Below are 18,598 nucleotides of genomic sequence, written 5' to 3'. Positions count from 1 at the left end.
ACTGTGGAAAACTGAGGCTAAGTGTTAGTACAGTATTATTTCAGCAACATCAGTTCTTGCAGGCTTCTTTGAAAATTTACATATCTTTTATGCCAACTTCTTTTATTGGAAACTAATTCCTTGTCTGTAGCAAGATGCAAGATGTAGCAAATATTTTCTCCCAGTAAATATTTCAACAGCAAATATTTTCTCTAAGGAAATTAGAAAATTTTCTTCATCATTTAAAGTGTTGTTTCTTTTGGCACTTAATTGGCTTGAAAAAGTTGACTTACTTTATGCATGGCCTCTTGGGATTCAGCTATGTCATGAATTGAGTATTACTATTTAAGCATATGCTTTTAAAAAAAAAAAGATGTTCCTCTATGCTAAACATTATATCAATTGGAAAATCCTTTTGAAATTGTGCAACACTATCAGATATCTGGTGGATCAAAGAAATAAAAAACGAAACTTCAAACTATGTGGAAAGGAAAGGAGACTTACCTACCAAAATACATTAAATCCTTTACTCAGATAAAAATTTATAATCTAAAATTTTTCCATTATTAAAAAAGAAAGACAAACAATGAAGGAACTTGGCACTTAGAATAAATTAGAAAAAAGAACAAGAAAAAGAAGTTTGGAAGAAGAAAAATGAAAAGCAGAAATTAATGAACAAAAAAATTTTAGAAGGGGTAAACAGACCCAAATTCTGGCTCTTTAAAACAAAACAGTAAAATAGGTAGTTCATAAGCCTTGATTCCTGTATAGGTTAAAAAATATAAGGAATGAGAAAGGAGATATAAACAGATATGGGATATACCAAAAGAATTCTTAGAGACTGTTACATGCCAAACTGTGGCAAAAAAAAAAAAGAGTAAATTAATGTTTTCCTGGCAAAATTACCCCAAGATGTAGAGAACTTTCAAGTTAATTTTTTTTAAGAGACTAAAAAAGTTATTAAAAATTGACTAGAAACATACATTTAAAGTTGAATTTGGCCTTATTAAAAAAAAGATAAATCCAGTGTTGTGTAAATAATCCAATATAGGTAAAGGTGAGAAGCTCTGAAAATGCTTTAAAGAAGCCAGCAGCCTTTCATTAGTGCCAAATTCTGATACAGATAAAATACAAAGGAAAAAACCTGTAATTTCATTTGTAAAAACATTCTCGTTAGGACAATAGTAAATTCAGAAGTGAAGCTAGAATAAACAAAAGTAGGATTTACTCTAAGAATGCAAAGATAATTCAATTTGGAGGAAATATGTCAACATCATGCACCAAATAAAGTTGAGAAATATGTACTGTAGAACCAGTGGATGTTGAAAAGGCAGTTGATCAAGTTCAGGAGTTATTCCTAGTGAAAATTGTAAATAAATAGGATGAAAAGAAAAACAAAAATTATAATTAAAACAGAAGAAAAATAGCCAAAATGCTACACACCTGTAAAAATGCAAGAACTAACTTTGTGTATATCAATAAACATAAACCTTAAACATTATCTCAAGAAAATTGCCAAAGAATGTATGTGGTATAATATCCTTTACATGAAACATGAATTCATGTACAACAATGCTCTATTGTGCTTTCTTTTATTATATCAATTAAATTCTTAAAGATCTTTTAAAATTGAAGTATAATTAATTTACCATCTTGTGTTGGTTTCAGGTATATAGCAAAATGATTCAGTTTTCTGCGTGTGTGTGTGTGCGTGCATTGTTTTTCAGATTCTTTTCCATTATAGATTATTAAAAGATATTGAATATAGTTTTCTGTGCTATGCAATAGGTCCTTGTTGTATATCTATTTTATATATACTACTGTATATATATTAATCCCAAGCTCCTAATTCATCCCCCAACTTCCCCTTGCTATCCCATTTGGTAACCATAAGTTTGTTTTCTATGTCTATGAGTCTGTTTTTGTTTTGTAAATGAGTTCATTTATATTATTTTTTTAATTCCATATATAAGTGGTATATGATATTTGTCTTTCTCTTATCTGACTGACTTAGTATGATAATCTCTGGGTCCATTGATGTTACTGCAAGTGACATTATTTCATTCTTTTCTATGACAGAGTAGTCTTTCATTATGTATATATACCACATCTCATGGTTTTCTCCAGATATATGTTCAGGAGTGGGATTGCAGGATCATATGATAACTCCATTTTTAGTTTTTAAAGAAATCTCCATGTTGTTTTGCATAGTGGCTGCACCAGTTTACATTCCCACCAACAGTGTAAGAGGGTTCCCTTTTCTCATACCCTCTTTAGCAATTATTATTTGTGAACTTTTAATGATGTCCATTCTGACCCATGGGAGTTGATATCTCATTGTTACTTTAATTTGCACTCCTTTAATAACTAGCAATGTTGAGAATCTCTTCATGTGCCTACAGGTCACCTGTATGTCTTCTTTGGAAAAATGTCTGTTTAAGTCTTTGGCCCTTTTTTTGATTGGGTAGTTTGCTTTTTTATTATTGAATTATATGAGCTGCTTACATATTTTGGAAACTAATTCCTTGTCTGTAGCAAGATGCAAGATGTAGCAAATATTTTCTCCCAGTCTTTTCACTTTGTTTATGGTTTCCTTTGCTGTGCAAAAGCTTGTAAATTTAATTTAATTAGGCTCCATTTGTTTATTTTTGTTTTGATTTCCATTTCTCTGTGAGACTCTAATGGTCGCTCTCTAATGTTTTTGAACACATTTATAATAAGGATATCAAATTGGAAACTTGAAATGATAAAAAGTAATGTGTGTGGATCTATGAAAAGGATTTTTTTCATCAGTGTGCCTAGGATAAAAAACAGTGGAAGGATAATTTTTAAACTGCCCTTCATGCAGGTATTAAAAAGAATACATTAGGACTGTATGAATTGCAGGAATTTCTGTAAGATGTATTATTATGTGAGGAAAGGATTACTTTTCATAATTTCATTATTTTTAAAAAGTCTCATCAGTCCCTGTACATGTGCCTATATACATATGTGTTTGTATATGCTTATATGAACATGGGAGGAAAACAGAAGAATGTATATATATATATATATATATATACACTAATCATTAATGTGAATCTTTCTGGAGTATGATTGGAGAGAAGGAATAAAGGAGCCGAGAGCCAATTAAAAAGGACAAGGCTAGCAGTAGAACCCCTCCAGAACGTGACATATTGTGCATTTGTATAAAATAATTATGTGTAAAAGGAAATTTTTAAAAGGTACATACAATATATATAAATGTTTTTATATTTGTGTGTATGCGTAAATCAGTATTTTTGTTAAAAATGCTATGAGTATGGTGTGACTGAATGTATTAGTTCATGTTAGTGTTTCTTCTGTTCCAGTCTCTCCAAAACAAGCTGATTTTGATGTTTCACTTTCTGCATAGTGTGGCTTCACCGAAAAGATCCATTGGTCAGCACTTTAGTAATACTCTGCCCTGTAGATAAAAGATGTTATTGCCAACAAATAGGATGACTTTGTAATAGACTGGGCGGGGGGGAGAGGGGGGTGGGCGGTGGGGCAGGGAGAGAGGGAGAGAAGGGAGAAAGAGAAAAAGCCAACCTGTCAGATCCTTCTGGAATGGGAGCCTTAACAACTTGCCTGCTGGCCACTTCTCTGTTCATAAGGCCACAAGCTGCCCAGATGGCATGAGTTTTCTAGGTCGTACAATATAGTAACCCTCTGTTGCAGATCTTGGGACCATTTAGTTCTATAAAATTCACATATATTACTAACTCCAGTTATCTCTTCAGTCCAGGTCCCATTTGACCCACTTCTGTTCCTGAGTTAAGCCCCTGGGAGCAAAGGGTCTATTATGAGTAAGGTCAATGGTATCTTCCTTTTGTTTTCTGCTGCAGTTGCTCTGAATTACTTTTACTCCCCACAGTATATCTTGCCTTTTCTGGCCTTCAAATCCTTGCACATGATTTTTTCCTTCCCCCATAAACCTCTGTAGGCTGGACAAGGTGCCCTTTCATGTCTCTATTGCACACTGTGCTCATCCCTTCCAAATGTTTGATTCCTTCACTGACCTGTAAGCTGTGCAAGAACAAACAGTATGGCTGTCTTTATGGCAGAATCTTGCCCGCTTAAACTGGCACATAATGGTTGAGTAAATTTTTTAAATGTGTCATAAATCTTTATCTGCCATTTTACAAGAGTTCCCTCTACCACCTTATCTCAGCTGAGATTTTATTAGCCTTCCTTCTAATCTGGAGGCTTATATGACAATGGGGTATTGGCAACCTTCTTGTTACTCACTGCCCTTTTTATTCTGTTATGACTCAGTTACTTCTGCTTAACCTGTCTAAGCTTTAATTTCCTCATCTTATAAAGTGGGATTCATGATACTGTTAACCATCTGAAGGCTTGGGGTATGATATTCAGTGTTTACATTGTGGCACAGCAATCACTGTGAACACTGAAAGAGTGAACATGAAGTGCTTAACTCAGGATCAGGTGCTTTAATTATTACTGAAACCCTTGCCAATTATTTGTACGTCCTTTTTTCTTTTTCTTTTTTTCTTTTTTTTTTTTTTTGCCATCTAGTTTGCTTCTCTTTCTCAGTAGCTTCTGCTCAGGCTTCTTTACCCATCTGTCCTTTGCAACCCACCAGTGGCATTTCAGAGGTATACTCACCAGCTTCTAGACTACTCCTTGATTTGGGGCTGTGCTGTCTTGCTTGTTTCTAGCTCTTGGAAACTTTCACCGTAAGCCTTATATACTTCCACTTTACAGCTTCTAGGGAAAACACAAAGCTGAGTCAACAAAAAATGTGCCAGATTGACTGAGAGAATCTTTCTGATGTCATGGCAGTCTTCTTTTGTTCATTTAAAAAATGTCTTCTCAACCCAGGGTATGCACCAGAATTACCTGCTGAGCTTGGTAAAGCTATAGACATGTGGATCCCACCCTTCAGCCCTAAGAAGGAGACTTGTTAGGTGTGGGGCCTCAACGTACCTATTCTGAAAAGCTTTGGGTTGTTCTTTTGGGCAGCTAGGTTTAAGAACTCTGCTCCATTAAGTTTCTGGCAACTATTTTATGGGCTACAAGTCCTAAGACTTCCTACTTATGTTGTCTGCTGTGACTCTATACATACTGGTTCTGTCCATGTATTTCCAGCTTCTTGCTTGGTTGTTTCCTCTTAAATGTCCTCCTTTCACCTTATAATTGCTCCATACAAAGCTTAATTTCTGCCTTCAAACCAGAGCATTATACTAACTTCCCAGTTTCACTTTTTGCTCTTTCATTTTGTAAACAGAATATTGGTATCTTTCCTGAATCCTGTCTCTTCTTTACCTTCTGCACTTGTCATCTAGACATTTGCCTCCTTTCCCTGCTTCTACTTGTTTTTCCAGATGCCAACCTAGAGTGTTATAGTAGCTGTCCACTTCTGGCCATCATATTCTCCCAATCCACTGCCTCCAGAATATTCTTTTGTTACAGCTCTGTTGGTGTCATTATCCTGCTTTTAGAAGTCTTAAGTGGCTGTGTCATGCTGTAGAAGAAAGTCTGAAATGCTTAACTGTACACTTGAGGCCCTCAAAAATGTGGACTCAACTCAATCTTTTGATTTTTTCCATTACTTCCCTTAATATATGTTAAACAGTGTTACTTAGAGGTAAGAGGAAGAAAAAATTCTTTTGAATCCTAGTGCTGCCATTTGCCATAGATGAGATCTCAAGCAGGTTACCTTGGCTTCTTTAAGTTGCCTCAGCTGTAAAATGGAACATAAAAATAACTGTTTATCTGGTTTATTATAAATAGTTAGCATGTATAGTGTGCTTAGCATGGGACTGGCCCCTAAAGATTCTTGAAATATATTCTTTACCTTTCTTCTCCAGGTGCCTGCCTTAGTTGTTCAATTCTCATATCCTTGTTTTCTTTTTCTTTGCTCATGCCACTCTTTCTGCCTTTCCTTTTATTTCCAGCTTTTGAAATTCTGTTTTTTTCTTTACCCTCTTCATAAATCCTTCTCTGCCCTTGTCCGTTTCAGATTCCTTAAGTGCCTTGTAGCATTTATGAATTTTTTCCCCTTTGTTGTTAGACATTTCTAGTTTTCTCTACAAACTATTATAAATTGAAATCTGCTCAAGGGCAAGGAAGTTGGTCATAGTCCTCTTGGATTTTTCCCCATCATTCCCAGAGTACTCATTTGTAGCTAGCAGGTTTTCAGTGAGTATTGAGTGAACAGATAAAGCCAAAGAACAAACCAAGTCAAAAAATAAACAAGCAATATCACTCCCAAGTATGCTAGAGAAATAAAGTAGCAAATTAATCCACATGTGTATAAGAAGGATTCCTCCCAGCAAATAAATAGATCGAATAAGATTCCCGGGAGAGAGAGCTGACTCTGAGTCCAGGGCAGTATGGGAAGTTAACAAGGTGGTGCCAGTCAGGCTGTCTCACCCCATGCTCTCACTCCCTCTCACCCCATGTTCTGTAAACAATGACTGCATGGCTGTGTAACAGCTGAGATTGCCTATAGCACTGCACATGTGCGTCGTGAGGTACCCACTTGGTCATGGGCTACTTTGTGTGGTATGCCTGTGTGAGCTTCACCATGAAAACGCTGGCTGCCCCTGCATTGGGGCTTCATTGGAGTGATATCACAGTTATGTTATATGAGGTTATGTTACGGCTACATTATGGCTACATTATGATTATGTTGCGGCTGCTGCTGTGGCTGCTGCATCAGCCAGGAGAAAGGCTGTTTTATGGCCGCAGTGCCAGCCAGGAGAGAAGAAATGTGTCGCAGTTCCTGTGGCTCTTCGTGCCTTCTTCCAGCCTCTCAGCTCCAGAGCTAAGAGGCTGAACCCTGGGTTCAGCGAACAGTGTGAACAGCAAGACAGTTGGCATCAAGATTTGGTCACCTCTGGACTTATTTCTCATTCTGAAAACTAGGTAGATAAAGAGAGAGAAGAAAGCATTTGTGCTACCTTTACTATAGGAATTATACCTGAGATAAATAAATAGTTAAAGAGAATTTTCCTTTTTTTTTGTTAATCATTAAACTCCAGCTGATAGATGAAGAGAGGTTGATAGAATATCAATTCAAAAAAAAGTTTAAGACAGTCTCTTCTGCAAAGGTTGTTTGGAAAGCTGAACAGCCACATGTAAATCAATGAAGTTAGAACACACCCTCACACCATACACAAAAATAAACTCCAAATGACTTGAAGGCTTAAATATAAGAGGTCACCATAAAACTCCTAGAAAAGAAAATGGACAAAACATTCTCTGACATAAATTGTACCAGTGTTTTTTTAGGTCAGTCTCCCAAGGCAATAGCAAAAGCAAAATAAACAGATGAAATCTAATCAAACTTACAAGTTTTTGCACAGCAAAGAAAACCATAAACAAAAGGAAAGGCAGCCTATTACTGGGAGAAAGTATTTACAAGTGATTCTACCGACAAGGGCTTAATTTCCAAAATATACACACAGTTCATACAACTTAATTATAAAAAAGCAAACAACTCTTACAGTGGTCAGAATGGTCATCATTATAAAGTTTATAAATAACAAATGCTAGAGAGGGTATGGAGAAAAGGGAACTTTGCTACACTGTTGATCGGAATATAAATCTGTGCAGCTAGTATGGAAAACAGTATGAAAGTTCCTTAAAAAAATCAGTTGTCATATGGAAGTAGCAATCTCACTCCAATTTATATCTAGGTAAAAGTTATAATTTGAAAAGGTCTATGCATACCAGTGTTCATAGCAACACTATTTGCAGTAGCCACGGCTTGGAAGCTGTAAATGATCATCTACAGATGAATAAAGAAGATGTGGCATATATACGCAGTGGAATACTGCTCAGTCATAAAAAGGAAGTAAATCCTGCCATCTGCAGTAACATGGATTGACTAGAGCTTATCATATGAGGTGAAGTGAGAGAAAGACAAATATCACATGGTATCACTTGTACGTGGACTCTAAACTATCACACCGCTACAATATTGTAGAGTAATAAAGCCTCCAGTTAAAATAAATAAATTTATATTAAATAAAGTATGACACAAATGAATTAATGAAACAGAAACAGACTCAGAAAAACGTTGGTTACCAAAAGGGAAAAGGGATGTTGCAGGGATAAATTAGGAGTTTGGGATTAGCAGATACAGATTACTGTGTATGAAATAGACAACAGGGTCATATTGTATTGCAATACTATATTTGACACCCTATAATAAACTATAATAGAAAAGAATATGAAAAAGAATATGTATATAATTGCATAGCTGAATCACTTTGCTATACACCAGAAACTAAGACAACATTGTAACTCAACTATACTCAACTTTTAAAATAAAAAATATTTTTTAAAAAATCTGATGAGTACTTGTCTAGCTCTGTCTCTTTTTTAAACTTTAAAAAAAAAAAAAAGTCTTGGAATGGAAGCTTTATGTAGCAAAAAGTACCAGAATAAACATTTGGTAATTTTCATCTTAGGTTGCAGTCACATGGCAATTAAATGAATAATTTCCCAACCTGGGAACACTGCTCATTTGGATTTTTTTTTCAATGTTTTTTGAACTTTTGCTTCCTATTACTGCTGATCATTTCAAGAAATCCTTCAAACCACTCCAGTGGAGTATAGTATTGACCTTCCTACTCAATGCAGAAAGGGAGATAGAACCAGACTCCAGTATACCCCTGGAGTTTCTGCCTCCCAATCAAGTATTATAAAGAGTCTTTAAACTTATCAAAGTCAACATTGGTCCTTTAAGTAGTGTATGTGTCAAGAGGTAATAGAAGGAGTTGACTGTATATCATAAAGTAAATATAGTAACTCAAAAGCAAAATAAATCATCTGTATAAGTTAAAAGAGAAAGAACTCATGTAATGGTAGGTTGTATAGTCTTAGTTCTAATTTGTAATAAAATATTGTAATTACAGCAGGCAATTGTGGATTTTTCTCTTGCATGCACCTTGTTTTCCTCACCACATCTGTTTTGCAGGTTTTAGCATCTCTGAAATTTTGTCTTTAGCTTACAATACATGTGTACATTTAGCATGGCAGTGTTCCTGCAGCCACATTGCACTACCCAAAAAACTTTAAAATTGTGTCTTATCATTAATTTTGTCTTTGATTCATGGCAATATGACAGTAATAGTGTTTCTGGATGAATTTTGAGAGGACAGTTTGTTTTAAAGTGCTTCATAGAAGGCTTTACAGCAGCATTTTCCAAAGTAGTTTCTTTATATGGACACAAAGTCTATTAAGCTCTGAGAAAGACTGTGGTTTAAAAAGATAAAAACTCTTTCAGTGTCTCTTAACCAAGTATTTTCCAAACTTTTCTGACCTCCAAATCCTTTTCTGTATACCTGCTAGCACTCTATTTTAGGATATGATACTATCAGTTCAGTTCAGTGTAGTCACTCAGTCGTGTCTGAGTCAGCGACCCATGAACTGCAGTACACCAGGCTTCCCTGTCCATCACCAACTCCCAGAGATTACTCAGACTCAAGATCATTGAGTCGGTGATCCCATCCAAACATCTCATTGTGTCATCCCCTTCTCCTCCTGCTTTCAGTCATTCCCAGCAACAGGGTCTTTTCAGACGAGTCAGTTCTTTGCATCAGGTGGCCAAAGTGTTGGAGTTTCAGCTTCAGCATCAGTCCTTCCAATGAATATTCAGCACTGATTTCCTTTAGGATGGACTGGTTCAATCTCCTTGCTATCCAAGGGACTCTCGAGAGTCTTCTCCAACACTACAGTTCAAAAGCATCAATTCTTCGGGGCTCAGCTTTCTTTATAGTCCAACTCTCACATCCATACATGACTACTGGAAAAGCCAAAACTTTGACTAGACGGATCTTGTTGGCAAAGTAATGTCTCTGCTTTTTAATATGCTGTCTAGGTTGGTCATAGATTTTCTTCCAAGGAGCAAGCGTCTTAATTTCACGGCTGCAGTCACCATCCACAGTGATTTTGGAGCCCCCCCAAAATAAAGTCTGTCACTGTTTGCATTGTTTCCCCATCTATTTGCCATGAAGTGATGGGACCAGATGCCATGATCTTAGTTTTCTGAATGTTGAGCTTTAAGCCAACTTTTTCACTCTCCTCTTTCACTTTCATCAAGAGGCTCTTTAGTTCTTCTTCACTTTCTGCCATAAGGGTGGTGTCATCTGCATATCTGAGGTTATGGATATTTCTCCCCGCAGTCTTGATTCCAGCTTGTGCTTCATCCAGCCCAGCGTTTCTCATGATGTACTCTGCATAGAAGTTAAATAAGCAGGGTGACACTGTACACCCTTGACATACTCCTTTTCCGATTTGGAACTAGTCTGTTGTTCCATGGCCAGTTCTAACTGTTGCTTCCTGACCTGCATACAGATTTCTCAAGAGGCAGGTCAAGTGGTCTGGTATGCCCATCTCTTGAAGAATTTTCCACAGTTTGTTGTGATCAACAGAGTCAAAGGCTTTGGCATAGTCAATAAAGCAAAAATACATGTTTTTCTGGAACTCTCTTGCTTTTTCAATGATCCCACAGATGTTGGCAATTTGATCTCTGGTTCCTCTGCCTTTTCGAAAACCAGCTTGAACATCTGGAAGTTCACAGTTCACATACTGTTGAAGCCTGGCCTGGAGAATTTTGAGCATTACTTTGCTAGTGTGTGAGATGAGTGCAATTGTGCAGCAGTTTGAGCATTCTTTGACATTGCCTTTCTTTGGGACTGGAATGAAAACTGACCTTTTCCAGTCCAGTTGAGTTTTCCAAATTTGCTGGCATATTGAGGGCAGCACTTTCACAGCATCATCTTTTAGGATATGAAATAGCTCCACTGGAATTCCATCACCTCCACTAGTTTTGTTCATAGTGCTTGCTTGACTTTGCATTCCAGGATGTCTGGCTCTAGGTGAGTAACCACATCATCGTGATTATCTGGGTCATGAAGATCTTTTTTGTATAGTTCTTCTGTGTATTCTTGCCACCTCTTCTTAATATCTTCTGCTTCTGTTAGGTCCATACCATTTCTGTCATTTATCAAGCCCATCTTTGCATGAAATGTTCCCTTGGTATCTCTAATTTTCTTGACGAGATCTCTAGTCTTTCCCATTCTGTTGTTTCCCCCTATTTCTTTGCGTTAATCACTGAGGAAGGCTTTCTTTATCTCTCCTTGCAATTCTTTGGAACTCTGCATTCAAATGGGTATTTCTTTCCTTTTCTCCTTTGCCTTTCACTTTTGGCAGCTATTTTAAAGCCTCATCAGACAACCATTTTGCCTTTTTGCATTTCTTTTTCTTGGGGATGGTCTTGATCACTGCCTCCTGTACAATGTCATGATCCTCTCTGTCCATAATTCTCAGGTACTCTGTCTGTCAGCTCTAATCCCTTGAATCTATTTGTCACTTCCACTGTATAATCGTAAAGGATTTGACTTAGGTCATACCTGAATGCTGTAGTGGTTTTCCCTGCTTTCTTCAGTTTAACTCTTTGGCAGTAAGAAATTCCTGGTCTGAGCCACAGTCAGCTCCTTGTCTTGTTTTTGCTGACTGTATCTTCCCCACCTTTGGCTGCAAAGAATATAATCAGTCTGATTTCGGTGTTGGCCATCTGGTGATGTCCATGTGTAGAGTCTTCTCTTGTGTTGTTTGAAGAGGGTGTTTGCTATGAGCAGTGCATTCTCTTGGCAGAACTCTATTAGCCTTTGCCCTGCTTCATTCTGTGCTCCAAGGCCAAATTTGCCTATTACTCCAGGGGTTTCTTGACTTCTACTTTTGCGTTCCAGTCCCCTATAATGAAAAGGACATCTATTTCAGGTGTTAGTTCTGAAAGGTCTTGTAGATCTTCATAGAACCGTTCAACTTCAGCTTCTTCAGCGTTTCTGGTCTGGGCATAGACTTGGATTACTGTGATACTGAATGGTTTGCCTTGGAAACGAACAGGGATCATTCTGTCGTTTTTGAGATTGCATCCAAGTACTGCATTTTGGACTCTTTTGTTGACTATGATGGCTACTCCATTTCTTCTAAGGGATTCTTGCCCACAGTAGTAGATATAATGGTCATCTGAGTTAAATTCACCCATTCCAGTCCATTTCAGGTTGCCAATTCCTAGAATGTCAACATTCACTCTTGCCATCTCCTGTTTGACCACTTCCAATTTGCCTTGTTTCATAGACCTAACATTCCAGGTTCCTATGCAGTATTGCTCTTTATAGTCTTGGACTTTTCTTCCATCACCAGTCACATCCACACATGGGTGTTGCTTTTGCTTTGGCTCCGTCTCTTCATTCTTTCTGGAGTTATTTCTCCACTGATCTCCAGTAGAATATTGGGCACCCTACCGACCTGGGGAGTTCATCTTTCAGTGTCCTGTCTTTTTGCCTTTTCATACTGTTCAGGGGGTTCTCAAGACAAGAATACTGAAGTGGTTTGCCATTGCTTTCTCTAGTGGACTGTGTTTTGTCAGACCTCTCCACCATGACCTGTCCATCTTGGGTAGCCCTGCCCAGCATGGCTCATAGTTTAATTTAATTAACAAGGCTGTGGTATATACACTCAGTAATACAAGTATTGGAACAAAACATTCTTGTCTGGTTGCTTTAAATACTTGCCTTTTTCAGATTGAAAAGATAACTAACATTTCTATACATTCTTTTATCTAGTTGACCTAAGAACCTTTCCAAAAACAGGATTGGCTGGAGTAAACTGTCAGCTTTGTCAGACATGACCTCTAACTGCTTTCAATAGTGCACCAACCTTGTACTGCCTGGATAGTATTAACCCTTGGTTCACCTTACAAATTTGTACATTGTTTCAGTTGCTGGGCTTCATTAGAATATGTTTGAGCAAAAGAAATCCTTAGGTAACTCTCTGCCCCTTTAAAAACAAAAAACACACTTACTGTCAATTTAAATACATTAGTAAATTGTCGGTATTTCTGGGTCTTCTTGTTTTGTGCTCTTCTGTTGTAGGCTGTTTATAATAAATCTCTGGGGGAGTCACCAAGCTGCGATAAATTCATTCATTCCCTGTCTTCTGCCAAGAAAAGGAGGCAATTAGGTGCTTTTTGCAAGTGGAGATGAGCACTGCTCCTCTTCTTCCCTGAGTATTGAAAGAGATACCTGAGTATTGAAGAAATGATACCTTTACTCCTGAGTATTGAAAACTATAAAATACTGAGTTGGCAAAAAAATTCATTTGGGTTTTTCTATACGATATTATAGAAAACCAGGATGAACTTTTTGGCCAACCCAGTATGAATGAGATACATTTTTTGGAAATATTCATTGAGCATTTATTAAATACTGTCTTTGTACCAGATAATTCTGCTAATTACCAGATTTTAAAAGTGAGAAGCAATATTTATTGCCGTCCCCAAAGAGGATTGTGTAAATAGTAGATATTCACAATGCAGTGTCTTTAGTCTTATAAGCAGAAATAGGAGGCTCTGGGTATAGCTAACTCAAATACTTTGGCCACCTGATGCGAAGAGCTGACTCATTTGAAAAGACCTTGATGCTGGGAAGGATTGAGGGCAGGAGGAGAAGGAGACGACAGAGGATGAGATGCTTGGATGGCATCACCAAGTCAATGGACGTGGGTTTGGGTGGACTCCGGGAGTTGATGATGGACAGGGAGGCCTGGTGTGCTGCTGTTTATGGGGTCACAAAGAGTCAAACATGACTGAGTAACTGAACTGAACTGAACTGAACTGAGTGAAGGAGATAAAAAGTCTAATCCTGGATGATAAATATCCTTTGGTTATGCAGGCAAAGGGATAAAGCACATCATAGACAGAGGACAGCTTGTGTATAAGTCATGGAGTTGTGAAAAGTAAGAAATTTGGAGACGCAGATAGCTTGGTTTTGTACAGCTTACCTATGGTATCAATAGAAGGGACTTCCCTATAGCTCAGATGGTAAAGAATCTGCCTGTAATGCTGGAGAAAGAAAAGAAAGTGAAAGTGAAGTCACTCAGTTGTGCCCGACTCTTTGCAACCCCATGGATAGTAGCCTGTACCAAGTTCCTCCATCCATGGGATTTTCAAGGCAAGAGTACTGGAGTGGGTTGCCATTTCCTTCTCCAGGGAATCTTCCCAACCCAGGGATCGAACCCAGGTTTCTCACATTGTAGACAGACGCTTTACCATCTGAGCCACCAGGGTAGTACGACACTGTGAACAAAGAAAATGAAGTCGCTCAGTGCAGTGCTGGAGACCTGGGTTCAGTCCCTGGGTCAGGAAGATCCCCTGGAGAAGGAAATAGCAATTCACTCCAGTGTTCTTGCCTGGAGAATTCCATGGACAGAGGAGGCTGGTGGGCTACAGTCCATGGGGTCACAGAGAGTCAGACACGACTAAGTGAAACACATACGCACATGGTACTAATAGCAAAACAAAAGGGTGGGCCTGAAATGAAGGTCAGTAGTTTGCAGCGGTGATTACTATATGTTAGGCAGAGAGTTTAGAAGGATGCTCCATATCATAGATGATTCTTGAATCTGTGCTAGCTAGCACTTTACATATAATAAATTAGATATTAAAATTAGTATTGAGTAAGCCATGCTAAATTTCTGAAGCTTACTATACATTTTCAGATAATAGCATAGTCACATTACTTTGTGTTAATAATGCCATCTTCACAATTCATGAACCTGATCACTTAACAGGTTGCCCTCATAATGCATTAGCTCTCTAAAGTTGGTTTTCCTGAGATGTAATTTACTTACAATACCAATTTTACACATGTAGTTCACTGAGTTTGACAAATGTATACAATCACATGTCCACCACTCCTCTAATCAATTCAGTTGCATTCAGTCACAGTCATGTCTGACTTTTTGCGACCCCATGGACTGCAGCACACCAGGCCTACTTGTCCATCACCAACTCCCAGAGCTTGCTCAAACTCACGTCCATACAGTCGGTGATGCCATCCAACCATCTCATCCTCCGTTGTCCCCTTCTCCTGCCTTCAACCTTCCCAGCATTAGTGTCTTTTCTCAGGAGTCATTTCTTTGCATCAGTTGATCAAATCTAATCATGATGTAGTATATCTTCATCGCCCTCCATTAGCTTTAGTTTTTTTTTTTTAATATTTTTAAATATTTATTTGGCTGTGTGGGATCTTAGTTGCAGCATGTGGGATCTAGTTCCCTGACCAGGTATCAAATCCAAGCCCCCCTACATTAAGAACACAGAGTCTTAGCCACTGGACTACTAGGGAAGTCCCTCCATTAGCTTTTTTTTTTAAATCCTTCCATTATCATTTAATTAGAGTTTATTAAACTAAATTAAAAAAAAACTCTTTGAACCCTGAAGAACATAGTATCTGAATAGAGAATTTGTTTTTAAATCAACTTTTAAACTATGGAAATAATTTTTTCTGTAAAATAAAGAGATTCTGTACAAGTACTGCTTTTAAGAGGTTTTATCTCTTGAAATCTTCAGAAGGAGGAAGGAAGAAGCAAAGCAACCGTCTACTGAGTGACTGGTGTAATGTTACATAAAGATGTTTGGAGGTGGAAGAAGAACAACCACCAAGAAAACAAAACCATAATTTTAAATACTAAGCTGGTAACTTCAGACTGGAGTTCTCACTAACAGCTCTGATACTAAATATCAGAGAGTTGTAGAAGTCCAAGCTGTTATTATACAGATTTTTAGAGTTGTGAGGTATGGATAGGAGTTATAGGTTGGGCACAGGAGATTTAGGAGTAAAGACTGGCTAAAATTTAAACTAGGGGAATAGTTGTACTTAGGTTTTGATACTGGCATATAGGGGAGAAAGTACAACCCCCACACACACACTCATTTATATATTTCCATATACTCAAATGACTTTATTGATTATTGCTATTGCATTGGAGGTTTTTGTTGTGATTCAATATGGATAGGAAAGAGTTTCTCCAAGGGAATGAATATTGCTGTTAAACCAACAAAATTATTTTCTTTCCCAAAAGTTATTATATTTAAGAATAAAATACATGTTTAAATATGAGAGGTACAGAGGGTTATGTTTAACTGATTATTTTATCCATGTTATTTGTTTGTTTTAACCAGTTACCCATGGGTGTATTGTTTCCACAATAAAACTTTTTCTACCCGATGGTATGGAAGCCCGTCTCCGCTCAGAGTGAGTATAATTTCATGCTATGAAGTTTCTGTATTAATTACATTGGTTAATAATATTCCAGATGATATTTTACAGTTAACACCTCAGAATTATTCTAATAATGTTCACCTCAGAATTATTCTAATAATGTTAGGAAATTGATGTAGTGCTTTTGGAATATAATATACTTATGTTTAATATAATTCAATCACATTAGTTATAATTCTAGTAAATAATATATAAGAAAGCACAGTTATTTTGTTTCCAAAATTAACTTTGCAATGTATATTTTGATGAAAAATTAGTTTTTTAGACTATTTGGAGTATACCAGTTATTAATGAATAATAATTGTATTCCTTTTAATCTGCATGTCATATGACTTCTTAAAGTATGGTTGCCTGTGAAGTTAATGCCAGTATCATAATCTTACAGGACTTTGGGGATGTTGACACAGTAGTCTATATTGGTGGGAGTTTTTGGAGGGATTTTCCAATTTTGTAGTTTATTTTTTTTTCTTTTCCTTTTTTTAAATGAAGCAGTGGAAAGGTCACTTAGAGGAAGACAAACTTGAGAGGGGAATTTTGCTCATAAAATACAGACGTTAAAAGATAAACATATATACATTTTGATCTTGTACTTTTCACAGATTATTATTAAGTGTTAGAGGGACTTAAATAGTCTTTAGACTTAAGCATTTTTTAATTTTGAGGGGAAAATTTTGAATATGCTACAGGCTTATTTCTATCCCCAACAAAGTATCTTCTGTCCTACAAAAGCAGAAATGAATATCTAGGGGTGGGAGGTTGAGAGCAACAGTGATGAGAAGGTACAGTAGAGTGCTGAGTTAGGAGAGAGAGAAGAAGGAAGGTAGCAAAGAGAAGTCCTCCTGTTACTGTGATAGTGCTTTCGTTAGGATTCTTGTATATTATGCTTCAGTTAGAGACTACTATTTTTTTGTTTTTAACCTTTTAGGATATCTGAAGAAAACAAATTTTAAAACATTTTAAATTTAAAACATTAATCTGTTTCCTATTCTAAATTATAGTTTAATTATTAAAATATAATTAACTTTGGGAACATTAATGTGACTTAGTTTTTAATATGACTTAGTCAAGAGTTAAAGTTTTAAAAATAAGAGTAACTGTTAATTGACTAATAATGAATGGCTTCTTAAAGACCTTGATGTTTGTATTTAACGAGATTTTTCTTTCGTGGATTCAGAAGCTTTGAGCAGCTTCTTAAAGGGTCATCTCTGTTCTCAGGTTCTATCCAGTAGGGCATGTGAATTTTTTCTAAGTCTGTACTAGTAAATTGTGTTTCTGTCCCTTTTGTTTCCCCACTGCTTTTCATCTTTGTTCCTGTTGCTTTCTCTTTGTTTGGGTTTTCTTATGTAGTTAAATGTTAGCATCATTTAATATTTTACTGCCAGTTTCATTGTACATAATCTAGCTGACTTTCTCAAGAAGGTGAATTTTTGAACAATTCTCTGGAGTTGCAGGAAGGTCAGAATGGTCTTTAAAAATAAATAGTCTGGTTCAAAGCCCAACTCCACCTATTCTGTGACTTGATCAGGCCTCCCTTTTCTCATTTGAAAAATGAAGTTATCGGCACCTATTGAACAGAAATTTTCTGAGGAGGATTGAGCAAGATTGTACCCTTAAAGCATTTGGTGTAATACCTGGTTCAGAATGAACACACGATGAATAGTGTTTCTGTTATTGTAATCTAGTATTTTTTTAGCAATCAAGATGCTTTTAAGTATGCCAGATTGTTTGGAGTTTAAGATACATTATGTAGATATCATATATTTTTTTCAGGTTTTTCAGTGGGTATACTATTTTCAAAAAGCTGATTCTTTTTTCTTTCTTGATTTTTATTATATTTCACAGATAATTTTCCAATAATAAAAATCAGAGAAATTGCCTATAATCCCACCACCTTGACACTAAATAATAGTTTTTCTCTTCTACATTCCTTGTTACATATCAACTGTTTGCATAATTCAAAGGGAAATACACCTAAGTCCACAATAGTTTTTGTCAAGTACAAAATATATCTTATGGAATGTTTTGCTAGATTTTTAGACTTATGTTTATTACAGAGATTTTCATGAGAACAGAAATTACTGTTCTTGGGTCACTAAGAAAACTGTATTTAAAAAAAAAACTTCCATTAATAACATTTGCATCTATTTGGACTTTATTAAGTCCATATATATTGTATGTGCATATCTACAGAGAAAAGGATACGTATCCAAAATAGCTATATCCGGGTGCTGGCGTTGGGTTCAGTTCAGTTCAGTGGCTCAGTCATTTCCGACTCCTTGCAACCCCATGAACTGCAACACGCCAGGCCTCCCTGTCCATCACCAACTCCTGGAGCCTACCCACACTCATGTCAATTAAGTCAGTGATACCATCCAACCATCTCATCCTCTGTCATCCCCTTCTCCTCCTGCCCTGAATCTTTCCCAGCATCAGGGACTTTACCAATGAGTCAGCTCTTCGCATCAGGTGGCCAAAGTATTAGAGTTTCAGCTTCA

At 36.8% G+C, this 18,598-nt stretch overlaps 1 protein-coding gene across 50 annotated transcripts in view; it reads left to right on the top strand.

Moving 5' to 3' along the window:
- SLMAP (sarcolemma associated protein) overlaps positions 1-18,598 on the top strand; it is a 157,103-nt gene that overhangs the window by 67,075 nt on the left and 71,430 nt on the right. For all 50 annotated transcript variants that reach the window (XM_069560615.1, XM_069560617.1, XM_069560596.1 and 47 more), the window contains exon 4: positions 16,004-16,076. In XM_069560615.1, the coding sequence (XP_069416716.1) occupies positions 16,004-16,076 (73 nt within the window). The remainder of the gene's footprint in view (positions 1-16,003; positions 16,077-18,598) is intronic.

The sequence above is a fragment of the Ovis canadensis genome, chromosome 19, assembly GCF_042477335.2.
Source record: "Ovis canadensis isolate MfBH-ARS-UI-01 breed Bighorn chromosome 19, ARS-UI_OviCan_v2, whole genome shotgun sequence".
In the NCBI taxonomy this organism is placed as follows: Eukaryota; Metazoa; Chordata; class Mammalia; order Artiodactyla; family Bovidae; genus Ovis; species Ovis canadensis.
The sequence above is the reverse complement of the archived record's forward strand: the minus strand, read 5'-3'. Positions and strand labels throughout refer to the sequence as shown.